This window comes from Schistocerca serialis, chromosome 2 (assembly GCF_023864345.2).
Source record: "Schistocerca serialis cubense isolate TAMUIC-IGC-003099 chromosome 2, iqSchSeri2.2, whole genome shotgun sequence".
In the NCBI taxonomy this organism is placed as follows: domain Eukaryota; kingdom Metazoa; phylum Arthropoda; class Insecta; order Orthoptera; family Acrididae; genus Schistocerca; species Schistocerca serialis.
Window position 1 is genome coordinate 131,186,875 of NC_064639.1, and position 20,010 is coordinate 131,206,884.

General features: G+C 42.3%; 1 protein-coding gene across 1 annotated transcript in view; it reads right to left on the bottom strand.

The window, feature by feature from the left end:
• The window catches only part of LOC126456832 (general odorant-binding protein 83a-like), a 39,411-nt gene extending 21,615 nt beyond the window's left edge, over window positions 1–17,796 (bottom strand). Inside the window, exons 1-2 of the mRNA XM_050092637.1 lie at window positions 17,661–17,796; window positions 2,182–2,257 (exon numbers count right to left, since the gene is read on the bottom strand). Coding sequence (XP_049948594.1) covers window positions 2,182–2,257; window positions 17,661–17,732 — 148 coding nt within the window. The 5' untranslated portion in view covers window positions 17,733–17,796. The remainder of the gene's footprint in view (window positions 1–2,181; window positions 2,258–17,660) is intronic.
• Between the last annotated feature and the right edge of the window lie 2,214 nt (window positions 17,797–20,010).

Here is a 20,010-nt window from a genome sequence, read left to right on the forward strand (position 1 = left end):
TTAATGTGTTCTCCACAGGAACACTTGCTATTAGTGAGACCACACCAAGATATTCTTTGGGCCAACTCTAACCTATTTAATTTTCTCAATGAACACCTGAGAGTTTTTGATGTGATGTACACAGTGGTCAACTATTGGAATCATCAACTTAGTTACATATTTGGCCAGCCTTTAGACAGGAGAACTAATAGTGCTAACATCAGCAGAGCAGACAGAGAGGGCTCCATGCATTGCAGAAAGATGAAGATCTTGTGGTACTTCTGGTTGACAAGGGAAATGCCACAGTTGTTCTTAATACCACTGAATATAACAACAAAGTGTCCTCACTGTTGGAAGATAGTACATACTGATGCCTAAAATGAAACCTAACTTTGTCATACAGGAGGAAAATAGTGGGGTTCCTGAAGAATTCTGGTCCACAACAAGACATCATCAAAAATCTTAGAGCATGAGCTCCTAGCCCTCCTAGCTGAATGGGTTACCTAAAGTCCACAAGGAAGGTATTCCAAGGAGGCCATTTGTTCGCACTATTGGTTCTCCTGCCTACAGGCTGATTAAATATTTAACTAAGTTGATAATTATGATGGCTGGTGACTGTGAGCACTACATTAAAAATTTCAGAAGTTCTTTGAGAAAATTAAACAGATTAGGGTTGGCCCAAATGATATGTAGCCATGTTGGATGCAGTCTCATTATTTACAATAGTTCCTGAAGTGGATGCATTAAAAATGTTGGCATAGCACTTTCCTCCTAAAATGATAAACTTGTTCTCACTTGAAGGTTTGGAAGATAGGAGACGAGATACTGCCAGTAGTAAAGCTGTGAGGATGGGGCGTGAGTCATGCTTGGGTAGGTCAGTTGGTAGAGCACTTGCCCACGAAAGGCAAAGGCCCCGAGTTCGAGTCTCGGCCTGGCACACAGTTTTAATCTGCCACGAAGTTTCTTGTTCTGACATGTTCTGATGACCATCTGCTTCCTGTCTGGTCGTAAATTTTATGAAATGACAGATGGAATGGCTATGGGTTCACCACAGCCTCTAGCAATGGCCAACTTTTTTATCATTATGTTGATGACACATTTATGGTGCGGCCGCTTGGTGTAGAAGTTCTTGACCACTACCATAAACATACGAACAGCATGCACCCAAACACCTAATTCACTGTCAAGACAGAGAAAAAGGGGAGGCTGCCATTTTTAGATGTTGTGGTACAACAAATGTCTGATGGATGTCTCAGTGTACCATAAGCTGATGCACACTGATTTATATCTTAGCACCTAGTCCAGGAAAGAGCAATTTTAAAGACACTGGTATACAGAGCAAAACAGTTTCTGACAAAGACCACTTGGATTCTGAAATTAATCATCTGAAGTATGTGTTCCAAAAGAACATGATATGAAGTAAGCATTCTCCAAGAAAAGGAAATGTGAAAATGTTGAACATTTACGTGATAAGCTACTGACTGAATTCCTTCCTTTCTGTGGCACAATATCCAGCAAAACTAACAGAGTCCTGGGAAGACAAGGCATAAGAACTGCTTTCTGACCTCCTAAGAAGATGCAGGAGATACTATGCCCTGTTCAGGACAGTCTCAGCTTCAGGATCCCTCAGATTTACAACATACCTTGTGAGCGCAGAAGCAATTACATTGGTCATATGGACGATTTCTGACCTCTGTGCAGAACATCGACAGCTTGTCAAAAATCAAAAACTAGAGATATCTGAACTTTCTGATCACAGCCTCAAAAACAATCATAAAATACTATTTGATGAAATGAGCAGAAATAATATGTGAGGAGAGATTCAACCATGACAGAAGATATAATCATAGCTGTGCTTGGAGGCAAGCTCTTGATGCAGAAAAGAACCAAAAGTTTTTGTCACAATGTTTCTGCTGTGACTGGAATGTGGCACCACCAGCACAGGCTTTGACACCATCTGCAATGACATTACATAATTACTGATCAGTCAGAAGCCATCTATGGGCTATAAAAAGTCACCGCAACAGCAGTTTTCACAGTTAGTTGCTCTTAACAAAGACAATGAATTTAATCTTTGAAATGTTGAGGTTTTACTCTGAATTTACATGATAATAAGTCCAAGAATCTTTTATACAGCCGCATTTATTTTCCATTAAAATAAACAAAACAATTTATAAGTATACTGCACAGGTAATAACGTACCATCTGATGCTCCACTCTCACCAAGACATGACTGGTGAAGCTGCTCCATCATTTCCTTCATCTCATCATCTTGACCCTACTCAAGAAAAAAAATTAATTTCAGGATGTATTTGGCTAATAATAGTTTATAATCACTTCAATAATGGATTATTTTCAAAATTGTCGAAACATTGTGGTTATACTGATACAGTTCATGAGATGATTTCCTTGCATCATATATGTAACACAGTAATGAAAGGAAAATCACATTGAGAGCTGAATTTATTTATCATCTGTTACATTACATATGAAATGTGCTAGAAATGTAGTGAGACTGATTTTTTCTGAAGTGTGGATTTCATTCCTTTTACATGTCAATGTTTTTAGCCTTCAGAAGCGTTGCATTGGCAGCTATGCTTTGATGGTAGCATTGTTTCCCATCTTTGCTGCAGTTCTTGGATCCTTTTGGCATAATACCATTCAGTAATTGTGCTCTTCTGGATACTATCCAAAGTACCAAATTGACTTATGTTTATGTGGTTTTTGAGGTGAGGGAACAAAGAGGAATCACAGGGACTGGGATCCAGGAAGGAACCACAGAAATGCTGTTTCTTTCCAAAAATTCATTGATGAAGATTGCTGTATAACAGAGCTGTGTCATAGTGGATCATCCAAGTATTTAAAATCTCTAGTTTCCTCATACCACTCATTCCCTGAGTCATTCAAGGACTGACTGAAAGTTTACCCTGCAGGCACAAATTCACTGTGGGTGATCTCATGACTGCTAAAACTATAAATGAGTGTTTATCTGGTACTGAGTTTAGTCATTCTTGCTTTGGTGGGAATGAAGTGTTTACTGAATGACACTTCTGACTTTGGCATTTTGTCTTGATACGACATTAAAAAATCCATGATTCATCATCTGTAATAATGCAACTGAAGAGTTCTGGCTTCTTCTAAAGGTTATCCAAAAGACCCAGGCACATATCCTACTTGTGCCTTGGATAGGGAATGCTTACCATAAGTCTTTTGTAATATTATGTAAGATGTCGTATTGGTTTTGCCAACCTTTGTACAAAAACTTGATGCCCTACTTGTGCCTTGGATAGGGAATGTTTACCGTAAGTCCTTTGTAACTTTATGTAAGTTGCAATATTGATTTTGACAGGATTTGCACAAAAATGTGATGCTTTAGCATTGCTCATACTTTTGTCAATCATGTTCATAATGCACCTGACAAAAACAGTTCAGTTGCTCTCACCTCCCATGCTGCAACTGCAACAAGTTAAAATTGATACTGAGATGAGTCAAAAGAATAATTCACTTAACTGGAAAGGGAAAGGCAACAGCAATGTCAGTACACGCACAGTGTAGACAGTGTCATTACTTTTTTAACATACCCCACACAACAAGAACAAGAGATATACAGGGTTATTACAAATGATTGAAGCGATTTCACAGCTCTACAATAACTTTATTATTTGAGATATTTTCACAATGCTTTGCACACACATACAAAAACTCAAAAAGTTTTTTTAGGCATTCACAAATGTTTGATATGTGCCCCTTTAGTGATTCGGCAGACATCAAGCCGATAATCAAGTTCCTCCCACACTCGGCGCAGCATGTCCCCATCAATGAGTTCGAAAGTGCCGTTGATGCGAGCTCGCAGTTCTGGCACGTTTCTTGGTAGAGGTGGTTTAAACACTGAATCTTTCACATAACCCCACAGAAAGAAATCACATGGGGTTAAGTCGGGAGAGGCCATGACATGAATTGCTGATCATGATCTCCACCACGACCGATCCATTGGTTTTCCAATCTCCTGTTTAAGAAATGCCGAACATCATGATCGAAGTCCGGTGGAGCACCATCCTGTTGAAAGATGAAGTCGGCGCTGTCGGTCTCCAGTTGTGGCATGAGCCAATTTTCCAGCATGTCCAGATACACGTGTCCTGTAACGTTTTTTTCGCAGAAGAAAAAGGGGCCGTAAACTTTAAACCGTGAGATTGCACAAAACACGTTAACTTTTGGTGAATTGTGAATTTGCTGCACGAATGCGTGAGGATTCTCTACCGCCCAGATTCGCACATTGTGTCTGTTCACTTCACCATTAAGAAAAAATGTTGCTTCATCACTGAAAACAAGTTTTGTCTCACTGCGCTCTCGAACGCTCTGGCGGCAGAAACCTGAAGTGCGGCTTCAGCCAAACAAAACTTTATGAGTTTTTCTACGTATCTGTAGTGTGTCGTGACCATATCTCAATGAATGGAGCTACAGTGAATTTATGAAATCGCTTCAATCATTTGTAATAGCCCTGTATATCACATTTTTAAGGTTCTGTTTTGACCAGAATATAAATAATGACAGGGAACAGTTGTAAAGGACCAATATTTAGGCCAGTTTGACAAAATTAACTATCTGATACCACTTTTTGATCTTTGTAGGGCATGACTCGTAGATTATGAGGAAGGTCATGATCAGGCAGCCACATGTAATAAATACATGTAATAAGTGAGCCAGAACACACTTCATAAGTAAGTTTTTAGTCCACATTTGATACAGACAGATACTGTTCTTTATTCAGCTTTTTTGTTCTCACATTGTTTTGTGTATAAATATGAAGCTTTTTGTGAATGTGATCTCCTGTTCTGTTGAAAAATGTGATTGTTTCAAGTACATTGAATTTTGTGCAAAAGTATAAATAAGAAGCTTTTTATGAATGTGATCTCTTGTTATGTTGCAAAAATGTGACTGTTTCAACTGAGCTTAATTTTGTGCAAATGTGAGACTAAAAGTTCACAGCAGCATGAAGAAAAAAATTTCAATTACAAAACAACAAATTGTCTCCATTCATATTTATTTCAAGCGTGGCTTCCCTGAACAATGAGGCCCTTTCTGCAGACATCAATGGTAAAATATGAATAGAAAATTTAACTGAGGATTAAATTTTTGACCCTTAATCATGAGAATAAAATACACTGTGAAAGTATTGGGTTTGCTACATGGCATTATGAACCATTAAGATTTTCTTCAACAATAATCTTCAATGGTGAATTATTTTGAGTGCTTATTTTTTAATCTGAGGAAGGTGGTGCTTAATTGGGAAGGAAGTGGTTTCTCAGTCTGTATAGATTCACTAGGATGGAGGGACCAGGATCAGAGAACTGATATCTTTCATCTATAGTACCCCAAAACATCTTAATGAACACATTTTAAAACACCCAAAACAAAGGAGAAAATATATCTGACTGCACACACAAACTGTCCACATGATAATGTAAAAGTCATCTTCCTTAACATTGCTTTTGAAAATCACAGTTATTTTAGAGGAATGGTCCCTTCCTCCCCCTGAACCTGTGAACTAATTCACACAGCTTATTATTGGAGACATAGAGTTCAACATGGAATCCAAATCAGAATGCTAATTCACATTTTGGAGAAATTCAGCATATTGCCAAAGATGGAGTTCATGTTGACTGACAATATAAAAAGAAAAGGAAAAAAACTGTTGAGTTGCTATCAAGTCTGTGGGTGAAGCACAGGTGAAAGTTTGAATTCATGAAACGCAGGGATATATGGCACTGTATGGCATTATCATTTATTTTGAAAGATGCATATGGGGCATGAAGATGGCATAGTGCAATGCCAAAACTGGTTGTCATCCAGATAAAATAAAATAACATCTTAGTTACACAGCTTTGGAGAATTTTTATTAATATTGCCAAATGTGCGAACTGTTGCTGTGCTTCAAAAATGAAAGTTTGTCTTGAGTGGACTAAAAGCACAATTAAGAAGTCATCGGTCTCTTTTCAGTTCCTCCTTCATACTGTGGTAAGTGTGCAAGGTCAGACATATTTATCTATATTGCACAAAGGGATGATCATCAATTTTCAGATGATGGAGGCAGGCAGTAATGCAGAAACAACAAAATTTGTAATCATTTAGCATACTTGAACAGCGAGAGTTCTTGTAAGTTGGTTAATGAAACAATTGCAACTAACATCATGCTACCTGCTGAACTCCATGGATAAATTGATGGTTGAAATACATAATGATTATGATGATGTTTGGAGGCTAACCAAAGCACTACATTGTAACATCTTGCCACATAAATAAATCAGGTATGGGCCAGTATTGTGTCCATCACAGTATTTCAGTCAGTCGTGCTGCATTTGGGCTCTGAGCCATGGATGGTGGTCTCTCCAATGCGAGGGGCTGTACACTGATGGAGCATCAAAACAGGTCTGTTGGTGATAGGCAACTGGTGGCTTTCTGCAGCGAGTCAAGTTTTCTTCATCATAGGATGAACAGAAGTTGCTGCGACTCGTGAGAGGTGATGATGACAACTTTGTGGTCAGGGCATTGTTTAAGAGCCATTATCTAGAATCATTCACCTACTCTGAAGACACTCATGACTGATTTTGTTATGATTTCATCTCCAGAGATTACAATTATGTGTGTGTATATGGTGATTGTCTTCCATGGTACTGATGTAATCTTTTGTCAAGATAAAGTGTAGTAATGTTGAAGTGTTGCCTGTTAAATTCACCTCCGGATCTCTGGTTGATGATTAATTTGTGATTTTTCTAGTATTTTGGCATCACAAGTGCCTAGCATTGTTCAAGAATTACTCTCCATTGCTGGTGGCAGATTGGAATGGTAGCCACTTATGCTGGCAGAACATCAGAAAAAACTGCTAAATGGCTATTGGCTGAAGGTCCCAAGATAGCCACAATCTATGGGACTGAAGTTTGGAAGATAGGAGAGACGTACTGGTGGAAATAAAGTTGTGAGTGCACTTCATGAACTGTGGTCAGGTAGATCATTTGGTAGTAAAGGCACCCATTGACAGTTTGCAGGGGTGGGGGCATAGACCTAGAGGTATGGAGTATTTTGAATACTGTGGAAGATGAATGGCAACTTGCAAGTAGCCATGAAAAAGTTCCATTTACGACCTAGTTAAAAACCTAGATAGTACAGACTTTTAAATAATTTTCTTGCAAGAAAAACACCTGACTAGACTATATATTTTCCTTTGCCTGAGGTTCAAGCTTTGAGACCTGGTCCAACATTCAGTTTTAATCACCCACGAAATTTCAACCTGAAAGTCATTTTGAACACCACAATGCTTTACTAGGATTGTCTTATTGGAGTGAGTACACTATTGCCTTTCTTTGAGCTTTAATCAGATTTTCATATCCAGCTATAAGGGGACTTGCAGTTTAATGTAGTCCACAGTTCAATTTGACCTTTTTTACACTAACAGACATTGACAGAGGTGAAAAAAGTGGTAAGTGGGAGATTAAAATTCTAGAATTAACTAGGGATCAAACCCAGGACCTATGGATTCATAGTCTGGCACATTACAGCTTTTTCTCCCCAAATGAGCAGCACTTGACAGTGTAGAAACTAGAAGATCAAAGTGCGATACAGTCTGAATAAGTGTTTCAAAGTATGTTACACTCTTTAGAGTTCACAATCACTAGCAAACTAGGCAGTTGAAAGATGGGGGCCAAAAAATTGTGCACTACAGTACATACAGTATAGGATTACTCATAAGTAAATTCAGGGTTGGAAAATAGACACATATCAGTGGATAGAGCATCTATCCGAGTTTTTAATTCACACTGTAGATGCTCAAATTATACCATAGTCTGACTGTAATTAGTGGATGATTTGTCTACATGTTCTGACACACCTATTACCCCAACTGGTGCACTCTTGTACTATGTCATCGTATGGATTGAACCTTGGGGAAATGTTCTATACCAGGCATGGGCAACTTTTGGTGACTTGTGGGCGTGATTCATGTACTACTTAAGTTTGCGGGCCAATTTCTTCATGTGATGCAGCAGCAACGCTCCTAGTGCATTAAGTCAAAACCATAGCATCTGCCCATTTCCTGACATGTCACACTAATAAATTATGCCTCAAAACACCCTTTCTTAAGAGTACATTCATTTTATGTTCATCTGGAAAACAGAAAAATTGATACCACTGAGAAGAAAGCGAACTGTGAAATACGGTGACATCGAGTAATCCAACATGCCGGATATTATGAACTAGCACAGAACTTTATGCGTGAGCTTGTTCACGAAGTTATAGTCCCTACTATTATTCACATATGCGCATTTCAGGATAGTTGATAATTTTTGAGCCATTGTCGTGTGTTATCAACATTTGTGATCTATGAATGTGTAATATAGATGTAGACACTAGGCAGTAAATAATGTTTTGGTGTCGTTAGCGTATGCCTCCATAGTTGTGCAGGCAATGCGGCTGACTGCCATGCAGAGGACCCGGATTCGATTCTGCCTGAGATATTTTCTTGGTGTCAGGATTGGAATGGGATGCTTTCAGTCTCGTGAGGCAAGCTGAGTAGTTACTTGAGCGATTAGTTGCGTCTCTAGGTCATGAAAAATAACAGTGCTTACGAGAGTGGTACGCTGATCCTACACCCCTCCACACTGCATCCAGTGACACCATTGACAGAGGATTTCACGACTATGAGTTCACACAACATCCTGTGGCGGATAGATGCACACTGCGCAGATGGCAGCGCATGCATGGGGATAACAGTAGTGGTGGGGGTTACAGGCAGGCGTTTTAGGGGAAATGCTGTTCTAAACTGATCTCATTTACATTTTTTGTAAATATTAAGTGGGGTCCTTCCATGCCCACACTTTAATGGTGACTATTCAAAAAGATCTACTGTCGTCTATGCTTTGGTTAATCAAAAATAATTCCGCCGAAAATGCAGCTATTTATTTTCGTCTGACTTTTTAACCATTTGTAACTTTCAGAGAAATGTCATGAGTGGCGAATTTTGAGTACAACCTACACATTTCGCTTGGTGCCATGTTAAAATTTGCTCCTTTTGCCAAAACACAGCTGAGCTGCCACAGTCTCACCTCACTTGGTGAAGTGGCATTGCACATGCACACAGTAAGCGAAGCTTCCATGGGTCTGTGTCATGAGCAACAAACTTCAAGGCTAGCCGAGAGTCGGCGGAAATTCCCGAAAGTGCATGCCAGCCGAAATAAAACGTAATCGCCTTGCTCACTCTCCCATGAATTTCTACCGCGGGCCAGATTGAAACCAATCACGGGCTGGATCCGTCCAAACAGAAAAATTGATACCACTGAGAAGAAAGCGAACTGTGAAATACGGTGACATCGAGTAATCCAACATGCCGGATATTATGAACTAGCACAGAACTTTATGCGTGAGCTTGTTCACGAAGTTATAGTCCCTACTATTATTCACATATGCGCATTTCAGGATAGTTGATAATTTTTGAGCCATTGTCGTGTGTTATCAACATTTGTGATCTATGAATGTGTAATACAGATGTAGACACTAGGCAGTAAATAATGTTTTGGTGTCGTTAGCGTATGCCTCCATAGTTGTGCAGGCAATGCGGCTGACTGCCATGCAGAGGACCCGGATTCGATTCTGCCTGAGATATTTTCTTGGTGTCAGGATTGGAATGGGATGCTTTCAGTCTCGTGAGGCAAGCTGAGTAGTTACTTGAGCGATTAGTTGCGTCTCTAGGTCATGAAAAATAACAGTGCTTACGAGAGTGGTACGCTGATCCTACACCCCTCCACACTGCATCCAGTGACACCATTGACAGAGGATTTCACGACTATGAGTTCACACAACATCCTGTGGCGGATAGATGCACACTGCGCAGATGGCAGCGCATGCATGGGGATAACAGTAGTGGTGGGGGTTACAGGCAGGCGTTTTAGGGGAAATGCTGTTCTAAACTGATCTCATTTACATTTTTTGTAAATATTAAGTGGGGTCCTTCCATGCCCACACTTTAATGGTGACTATTCAAAAAGATCTACTGTCGTCTATGCTTTGGTTAATCAAAAATAATTCCGCCGAAAATGCAGCTATTTATTTTCGTCTGACTTTTTAACCATTTGTAACTTTCAGAGAAATGTCATGAGTGGCGAATTTTGAGTACAACCTACACATTTCGCTTGGTGCCATGTTAAAATTTGCTCCTTTTGCCAAAACACAGCTGAGCTGCCACAGTCTCACCTCACTTGGTGAAGTGGCATTGCACATGCACACAGTAAGCGAAGCTTCCATGGGTCTGTGTCATGAGCAACAAACTTCAAGGCTAGCCGAGAGTCGGCGGAAATTCCCGAAAGTGCATGCCAGCCGAAATAAAACGTAATCGCCTTGCTCACTCTCCCATGAATTTCTACCGCGGGCCAGATTGAAACCAATCACGGGCTGGATCCGTCCAATGGGTCGCCTGTTGCCCACCGTGATCTATACCCGGATACCGGCATGTGTCATTTTTCTGTACCATATTTCTTGTAGTGTTGGGGCAGTCTTTTTCTGAAATCCCGGAGGTATTCAGGAGTAACCTTACATTGTGTAGCATTTTCGCCGAGTATGCTTGGAATATAAGCACACGATCACTGTCTGGCGTGGCAGATTCAGTGGGAGCAGGAGAGTTAGAGGAGTAACAAGCCCGATAGCACTGCCTCCCATCAGGAGATGTCTAAACATTGACAGCAAGTAATAACTGTCACCAACTCAATGATATTTCTTACATCGATGTTAAATGATTAATTTATTGAACGTCCTAAAAAGCAGCGTAAAATACATATAAAATCATATTTATCAAGCTAGAAATATAGTAAAAATTAACATCCCGTATCGCAATTTTTGTTTACAGATTATAAAAATGATATTTTTGAGAAAAGTGTCTCCATTAGTGTATCGCGTTGTTGATAGAGCGTATTTGAGAATAGTCTTTCAGAAACTTTCGATCTTGCTGTACAGCTCACATATTTAACTGCAATTTTTTAGGTTTGCAGAGATAGTATGCCCCGTCCTCACAGCTTTACTTCTGCCAGTATCTCGTCACTTACCTTCCAAACTTCACAGAAGCTCTCCTGCGAAACTTGTAGAAGTAGCACTCCTGGAAGCTTCTGTGAAGTTTGGAAGGTAGGAGACGAGATACTGGCAGAAGTAAAGCTGTGATGACGGGGCGTGAGTCGTGCTTGGGTAGCTCAGTTGGTGGCTGGCATGGTAGCTCAGCGTGTTCAGTCCGAGGGTTAGCGGCCCTCTATAATAATTTAAAAAAAAATTAGTTAATGTATCAACGATGAACTTCAACAAGTGTCATAGGACGTCCACCTCGAACAAATACAACGATCAATTATGAACAAATGAGATTAACACAAAAAAAGTTGGCAGAGCACTTGCCTGCAACAAGCAAAGGTCCCGAGTTCGAGTCTCGGCTCATCACACAGTTTTAATCTGCCAGGAAGTTAGTTATCTTTTCTTGCGCTATTTTATAATGTTCAGTGCATAAATTAAAATTGAGTCTCCCGATTTCCAAAAACGTATCGACGTGTTATCGTCCACACGAGAGCATGAAAAGTAAAGGGATTAGTCCACGCTTAGCTACAACAGCCTATTTTCCTGTCTGAGTTCGCCTAGCTTTTTGACAACATTCAAGGTCGACATCGATGTTCCACAGATTTCAGTAAGGATACTGAAACATCGACGTCTAAACTCCCAGCAACGGTAATTTCTTAATAACGATGATGATAGAATACCATACTTTTCAGTGCCTTCTGTAATGCTGTACCCAAAAGTATCTGGACAACTGTTGATGGACTGTCTCCACCCTTCACATATATGACGGGTTGAATTCTGCGGACAACCATTTGAACGAGATTTATGAATGTTTGTAGAACGGCAGACCATTCTTCCTCAGGGGCCGAAACTGTAGAAGGCAGTGATGGATGCTGTGGTCTGGGTCGAAGTCGACCTTGTAACTAATCCCAAAAATGTCTCATTTTGTTCAGGTCGAGACTCGGGGCAGGCCAGCCCATTTCAGGACTGTTAGTGTCCACAAACCATTGCCTCACGGATGCTGCTTAATGACAGGGTGAATTGTCATTCTAATACAAACAACTGTTCCGCTACTGTCTACAGGAAACTACGTTGTAAAATGTGTTCATACCGTTTCGCATTTAGCGTTTTCTTAAGGGCAACACGCGGACCACGTCCTAACCACTAAAAACATCCCCATAGTGCGCCACTACATTCTACATACTTCACTTTTGCCACTACACGTGATGACAGGTAATGTTCTCGAGACATTCGCAAACCCAAACCTTTCCATCGGACTTCTACAGGGTATAGCGTAATTCATCATTCCAAATCACTCATTTCCAGCAACCATCTGTCCATTGGTGACGCTCTTTAGAACACTTAAAGCTCAAAATGGTTCAAATGGCTCTGAGCACTATGGGACTTAACTTCTGAGGTCATCAGTCCCCTAGAACTTAGAACCACTTGAACTTAACTAACCTAAGGACATCACACACATCAGTGCCCGAGCCAGGATTCGAACCTGCTACCGAAGCGGTCGCGCGGTTCCAGACTGTAGGGCCTAGAACCGCTCGGCCAATCCGGCCGGCACACTTTAGGCATCGGTTATCAAGTAGGGATGGTGATTATCGTTGAAACAACTTGTTTTCTGTTATATTAGGTTTTCTTCGACTCCAGTTTGACCCGACTGTTAAAACCGCCCAAAATAACAGATTTCTGAAGTAATCGATTTTCGGTTTTTTGTTCCTGCTATTTTCTGTAAGAAGCGCACAAACGGAACAAAGACGGAACAACTTTGACTGCGTTAGTTTCGTGATGAGTAGAATCAAAAACATTAAATTAAATAGGCAAATAAAACAAAATTTAGTCGGCCCACCGTTTTTTTTCGAAAAGTGATTGAATACTAGAAAAAATCACCTGTATTCTCCTACTGATTCTAATTTTTTGAAACTCTGCTCAAAAATCACGTTTTAATCAGGTGTCGTACCACTGGGCATTATGAGGTCAGTACTAAAGGGTGAAAACAGGTTTCTCCGAGTTAATTTGTTCGATTTCAAGGGCAACAAGTGGATAAAATCCTGTTATGTAGAGACAGGCAGCAGATCAGCCGCTTTCTATTTTTATCGTAAACTATGAACTATTCTCATCATATGATGTCGCAAGTTTGTTGTGGCTCCTCCCATTTTTAATTTTTCAAGGGAAATGGAGGATTATACTTCATTGATACTGCACTTCGTAAAATAGTTCCAGACTAGAGATGATGTCACTCTGCAATACAACTGATGTCCGAACGACGACAGTCAGAAGCCAGCTAATAGTCCAGATGGAAAAATGCATGTACTCGCGTATCCGCTAATAGGCCACGCCACATGGTAACAAATACGTTATAGTCACAGCAACGCTGTACCAGTTCTTATGGCGTGTGTTCCGTTGCTAGTTTCTGTCGTCATTATTATCAAAACAGCATTGACCGCTTTTACCATTTTGTATTATAACGCAGTATTTCAAATGAATGGAAATTTTAGCAATAAAAGCTACTGTTTTTTTTAAAAAAAAAGGTTTATTTCGAAACCAAAAATTTCAGAACTGCTGCTATGTAACTGATATTTCGGAATTTTTTAAACGGTTGTTATTACAAAATAAAAAACACATGTTATAACAATGACCAAACAACTACCGAAAAATACCGAGTTTTCATAACTGAAATACCGGTGCCTGTTTCGGCCGGTCGCTTTTTCCCATCCCTTTCGCCAAGGGTGCCCATACGATAGTTTGTTGGAGGAGGGGGGGGGGGGGATGCTAGCCCTGGAGGTATGGATTATTTTTAATATTTTGGAAGACGAGTGGCGACTTCTGAGAAGTCACAAAAAAGTTCCACTTCCGATCTGCGTAATACCGACTTTTAAATCATTTTCTTGAAAGAAAAGCAGCTGACTATACTGCATTTCTTTCCATTTCCTGAGAGCTAAGTGGAGGGGGTGGGGAGGGGGGGGGGTGCGGCACACTCTTGCTCCCGGGTATGGGCGCCGTTGTTGTTTGCTGCTGACTGCAGAAATATGTGACTTACGATGAACTGTTCGCCCATTGTACCCTATTCTTTTTTAACTCCTTTTGCACAGGCACTGCGCTAGTTGGACTGCTGACAGCACTTTGGACCTCACGAGTGGTTCCTTTCTCTAATTAGACGCTATTTTTTTACAACGACCCTCCACAATGCCTGACGGTTCCTGTCCGCCAGTATTTGAGGCCTCTCTGGCCTTGGTTTAGCTGTTGTTGTTCCTTCGTGGTTCCGCTTCACAATCACATCACCAACAGTCGATAGGGTAGCTTTAAAAAGGTTAAATGTCCCTGATGAACAAGTTCCTCAGATGAACATCCAATGATTAGTACACGTTCGAAGCCACTGAGCTCTGCTGACCCATATTGCTTCTGTGCTGACAACAAAATAGTCGTTGCCTACCTTTGTACTGGCCAGCCCGCCACATGTAGTAGTCAACTCCGCACTACATGGGGGTGACCCGACGCTTTTGATGATGATGTTTGGTTTGTCGGGCACTCAACTGAGCAGTCATCAGTGTCCGTACAAAGTCCCAATCTTTACACAGTCCAATTTAGTCACTTTCACGAATGATGATAGAATGATGGGGACAACACAAACACACCTAGTCCCCGGGAAGAGAAAATTCCCAACCCGACAGGGAATCGAACCCAGAGGCAGAAACGCTAGCCACTTTTTTTCTGGTCTCATTATGTTCGTAATTGTTTGTTGCATTTGTTCGTCACATGACATCTGTTCAAGTTCATCATTGATCCGTTCACTCAGTCTTATATAATAGAGGGCAGCTAACCCTCTGACCGAACACGCTGAACTACCGTCCACAAGACCACGAGCTGTCGACGCCACCTTCGATCAGACAGTGTAACTGCTATGGCGCGCTACATGAACATCATACTCCGCAAGTCATCTAATGATGTGTGGCGGAGGGTACTTTCGGCACCACTGTCTGATCCCTCCAACCGCGTTCCATTCGCGAATACTGCGTGGGAAGAACGATTGCTGGTAAGTCTCTGTATTCGCTCTAATTTCTCGAATGTTCTCCTCGTGGTCAATACGCGAGATGTATGTGGGTGGAAGTAACATGTTGTTCGACTCCTCCTGAAAAAGTATTGTCTCGAAATTTCAGTAGTAGCTCTCTCCGTGATGTACAACGCCTCTCTGGTAATGTCTGTCAGTGGAGATTGTTTAGCATCTCCGTAACGCTCTCTCACCAGCGAAACAGGGTGTTTCAGAACTGATGCTCTATATTCAAGGATATGACAGGAATAATCATTCGAAACAAAAAGTCAAGTAAACATGGGGTCTAAAACACATACCTTAAGAGCTATGGGCAATTGTTGATCTTCGATACTGTGAAACAAATCCTTTCTACTGCAATCTCTTTGCTTTAAATATTTTCGGAAGTGGTAGTATGGACTAAAATAAGAAAAGAAGTCCAGTAAACATATTCCCTAAAACGCATAACTTAAGAGCTATGAGCACTTGTTCATCTTCGCTATGTTGAAACACATCTCTTCTAATGAACAAGTGCTCATAACGTATAAGGTATGCATTTTCGAGCACATGTTTACTGGACATTTTTTCTTTGTTTGGACCATACTACCACTTCCCAAAATATGGAAAGCAAAGAGCTTGCAGTAGAAGAGATTTGCTTCACAGTATCGAAGATCAAGAATTGCTCATTGCTCTTAAGGTATGCGTTTTAGACCCCATGTTTACTTGACTATTTTATTTCCAATGATCTTTCCTGTTACATCCCTGAACATTGACCACCACTTTTGAAACACCCTGTATTCTTTCCTAGCTAAGATCGGCAACGGGCGGAAACAATCCGAACGGACCGAAATCATCCGACTACTCACCGACTCCTCTGTTCCTAGAAGACTATCTACACTACTGGCCATTAAAATTGCTACACCACGAAGAGGACGTGCTACAAACGCGAAATTTAACCGACAGGAAGAAGAAGCTGTGATATGCAAATGATTAGCTTTTCAGAGCATTCACACAAGGTTGGCGCCGGTGGCGACACCTACAACGTGCTGACATGAGGAAAGTTTCCAACCGATTTCTCATACACAAACAGCAGTTGACCGGCGTTGCCTGGTGAAACGTTGTTGGTTGTGATGCCTCGTGTAAGGAGGAGAAATGCGTACCACCACGTTTCCGACGTTGATAAAGGTCGGATTGTAGCCTATCTCGATTGCGGTTTATCGTATCGCGACATTGCTGCTCGCGTTGGTCGAGATCCAATGACTGTTAGCAGAATATGGAATCTGTGGGTTCAGGACGGCAATACGGAACGCCGTGCTGGATACCAACGGCCCTGTATAACTAGCGATTGAGATGACAGGCGTCTTATCCGCATGGCTGTAACGGATCGTGCAGCCACGTCTCGATCCCTGAGTCAACAGACGGGGACGTGTGCAAGACAACAACCATCTGCACGAACAGTTCGACGGCGTTTGCAGCAGCATGGACTATCAGCTCCCAGACCACGGCTGCGGTTACCCTTGACGCTGCATCACAGACAAGAGCGCCTACGATGGTGTACTCAACGACGAACCTCGATGCACGAATGGCAAAACGTCATTCTTTCGGATGAATCCAGGTTAAGTTTACAGCATCCGTGTTTGGCGACATCGCGGTGAACGCACATTGGATGTGTGTATTCGTCATCGCCATACTGGCGTATCACCCGGCATGATGGTATGGGGTGCAATTGGTTACACGTCTCGGTCATCTCTTGTTCGCATTGACGGCACTTTGAACAGTGGACGTTACATTTCAGATGTGTTACGACTCGTGGCTCTACCCTTCATTCGATCTCTGCAAAACCGTACATTTCAGCAGGATAATCCACGACCGCATGTTGCAGGTCCTGTAGGCGCCTTTCTGGATACAAAAAATGTTCGACTGTTGCCATGGCCAGCACAGTCTCTAGATCTCTTACCAATTGAAAACGTCTGGTCAATGGTGGCTGAGCAACTGGCTCGTCACAATACGCCAGTCACTACTCTTGATGAACTGTGATATCGTGTTGAAGCTGCATGGACAGCTGTACCTGTACACGCCAACGAAGCTCTGTTTGACTCAATGCCCAGGCATATCAAGGTCGTTATTACGGCCAGAGGTGGTTGTTCTGGGTACTGATTTCTCAGGATCTATGCACCCAAATTGCGTGAATATGTAATCACGTGTCAGTTCTAGTATGATATATTTGTCCAATGAATACCCGTTTATCATCTGCATTTCTTCTTGGTGTAGCAATTTTAACGGCCAGTAGTGTAGTTACAAAATGAAATGATCGTATGGCGTTTATTGGCCGGGATATCTCCTTCGGGGTTCGGCCGCCGTACTGCAAGTCTTTATAGTTGACGCCACTTCGGCGATTTGTGTGTCAGTGATGATGAAGAACACACAACACACAACACCCAACCCCTGCCGGGAATCGAACCCGGGCCCCCTAGCGCTACCGCTGCGCTACGGAGGCGGACATCGAGTTACAATATTGTGCACACGGTAGGTACCATGGTACTCGCCGGCTACTGCGCTCGGTACTCACCCGGACCACCGCCGCCACCAGGAGCAGTATCACCACCGTAGCCGCTGCCAGCGACGCCGTGTGTGCTTTCATTGTGGTGTGATGGTGATGTGCTGTCAGCGCCACAACTGCGCGACACTTTTAAAAAGGCTCGGGGGCGGCAGTTCGCCGGCTAATGATCGTCATCGACGTCTGCGCGTCCTTGGCAGTCTCGCTTCCCGGATTTGCACTTGGCCAAGCCCGCATTAGCGGCTCTCAAAAACACAGGCTACCACTGGGTCTTTAGGACGCGCTGTCCTCGACGCCCTTCCACCTCCGCAGCTAAGCTCATGGAAACACGCAATTTTTTTCACACAGAGACTGACGACATTCTGTCCAAGAACAGAAGCGAACTTATGAGACATCAAATTGCTCCTCGGAAACAAATTTCCCTCACCAGACATTTTGCAACAGTGTTGCATTTATGAGTTTACGAAACATCACTGTGCTGTCATTGTAAACTGCTCAAAATGATTAAATGTTTCCGAGTTCTATGGGACTTACACTACTGACCATTAAAATTGCTACACCAAGAAGAAACGCAGAAGATAAACGGGTATTCATTGGACAAATATATTATACTAGAACTGACATGTGATTACATTTTCACGCAATCTGGGTGCATAGATCCTGAGAAATCAGTACCCAGAACAACCACCTCTGGCCGTAATAACGGCCTCGATACGCCTGGGCATTGAGTCAAACAGAGCTTGGATGGCGTATACAGGTACAGCTGCCCGTGCAGCTTCAACACGATACCACAGTTCATCAAGAGTAGTGACTGGCGTATTGTGACGAGCCAGTTGCATGGCCACCATTGACCAGACGTTTTTAATTGGTGGGAGATCTGGAGAATGTGCAGGCCAGGGAAACAGTCGAACATTTTCTGTATCCAGAAAGGCGCGTACAGGACCTGCAACATGCGATCGTGGATTATCCTGCTGAAATGTACGGTTTTGCAGAGATCGAATGAAGGGTAGAGCCACGAGTCGTAACACATCTGAAATGTAACGTCCTCTGTTCAAAGTGCCGTCGATGCGAACAAGAGGTGACCGAGACGTGTAACCAATTGCACCCCATACCATCATGCCGGGTGATACACCAGTATGGCGATGACGAATACACGCATCCAATGTGCGTTCACCGCGATGTCGCCAAACACGGATGCTGTAAACTTAACCTGGATTCATCCGCAAAAATGACGTTTTGCCATTCGTGCGCCCAGGTTCGTCGTTGAGTACACCATCGTAGGCGCTCCTGTCTGTGATGCAGCGTCAAGGGTAACCGCAGCCGTGGTCTCCAAGGTGATAGTCCATGCTGCCGCAAACGTCGTCGAACTGTTCGGGTAGATGGTTGTTGTCTTGCAAACGTCCCCATCGGTTGACTCAGGGATCGAGTCGTGGCTGCACGATCCGTTACAGCCATGCGGATAAGATGCCTGTCATCTCGACTGCTAGTGATACGGCGTTACGTATTACCCTCCTGAACCCACCGATTCCATATTCTGCTAACAATCATTGGATCTCGACCAACGCGAGCAACAATGTCGCCATACGATAAACCGCAATCGCGATAGGCTAAAATCCGACCTTTATCAACGTCGGAAACGTGATGGTACGCATTTCTCCCCCTTACACGAGGCATCACAACAACGTATCACGACGCAACGCCGGTCAACTGCTGTTTGTATATCAGAAATCGGTTGGCAACTTTCCTCATGTCAACACGTTGTAGATGTCGCCACCGGCGCCTACCTTGTGTGAATGCTCTGAAAACCTAATCATTAGCATATCACAGCATCTTCTTCCTGTCGGTTAAATTTCGCGTCTGTAGCACGTCATCTTCGTGGTGTAGCAATTTTAGTGGCCAGTAGTGTAACATCTGAGGTCATCAGTCCCCTAAAACGTAGAACTACTTAAGCCTAACTAACACCTAAGGACAGCACACACATCCATGCCCGAGACAGGATTCGAACATGTGACCGTAGCGGTCGTGCGCTTTCAGACTGAACTGCCTAGAACCGCTCGGCCACATCGGCCGGCTTGTAACCCGCTAAGACCCATTTTGTTCCTCTAGTTTAATACTGTCCTTTTGATTTTACCACGCTTTCTGAAAATTGAATAATTTCATCCTTTCAGATCGTCTGGCTTGAACTGTGTACATTAAATTTTACTGTCTTAGCTGCAATAAAAGTATTTTTTTCCCTATGGAAAACCAAGGTACACTTCTGTAAATGTTCAAAGTTATTATCATGCGGAAATGATGCCAAACTGTTGGGCATCAATATGAAAATATCAGCAAGTCAGTGGAGCAGTGTGCAGTAGGTCGTGAC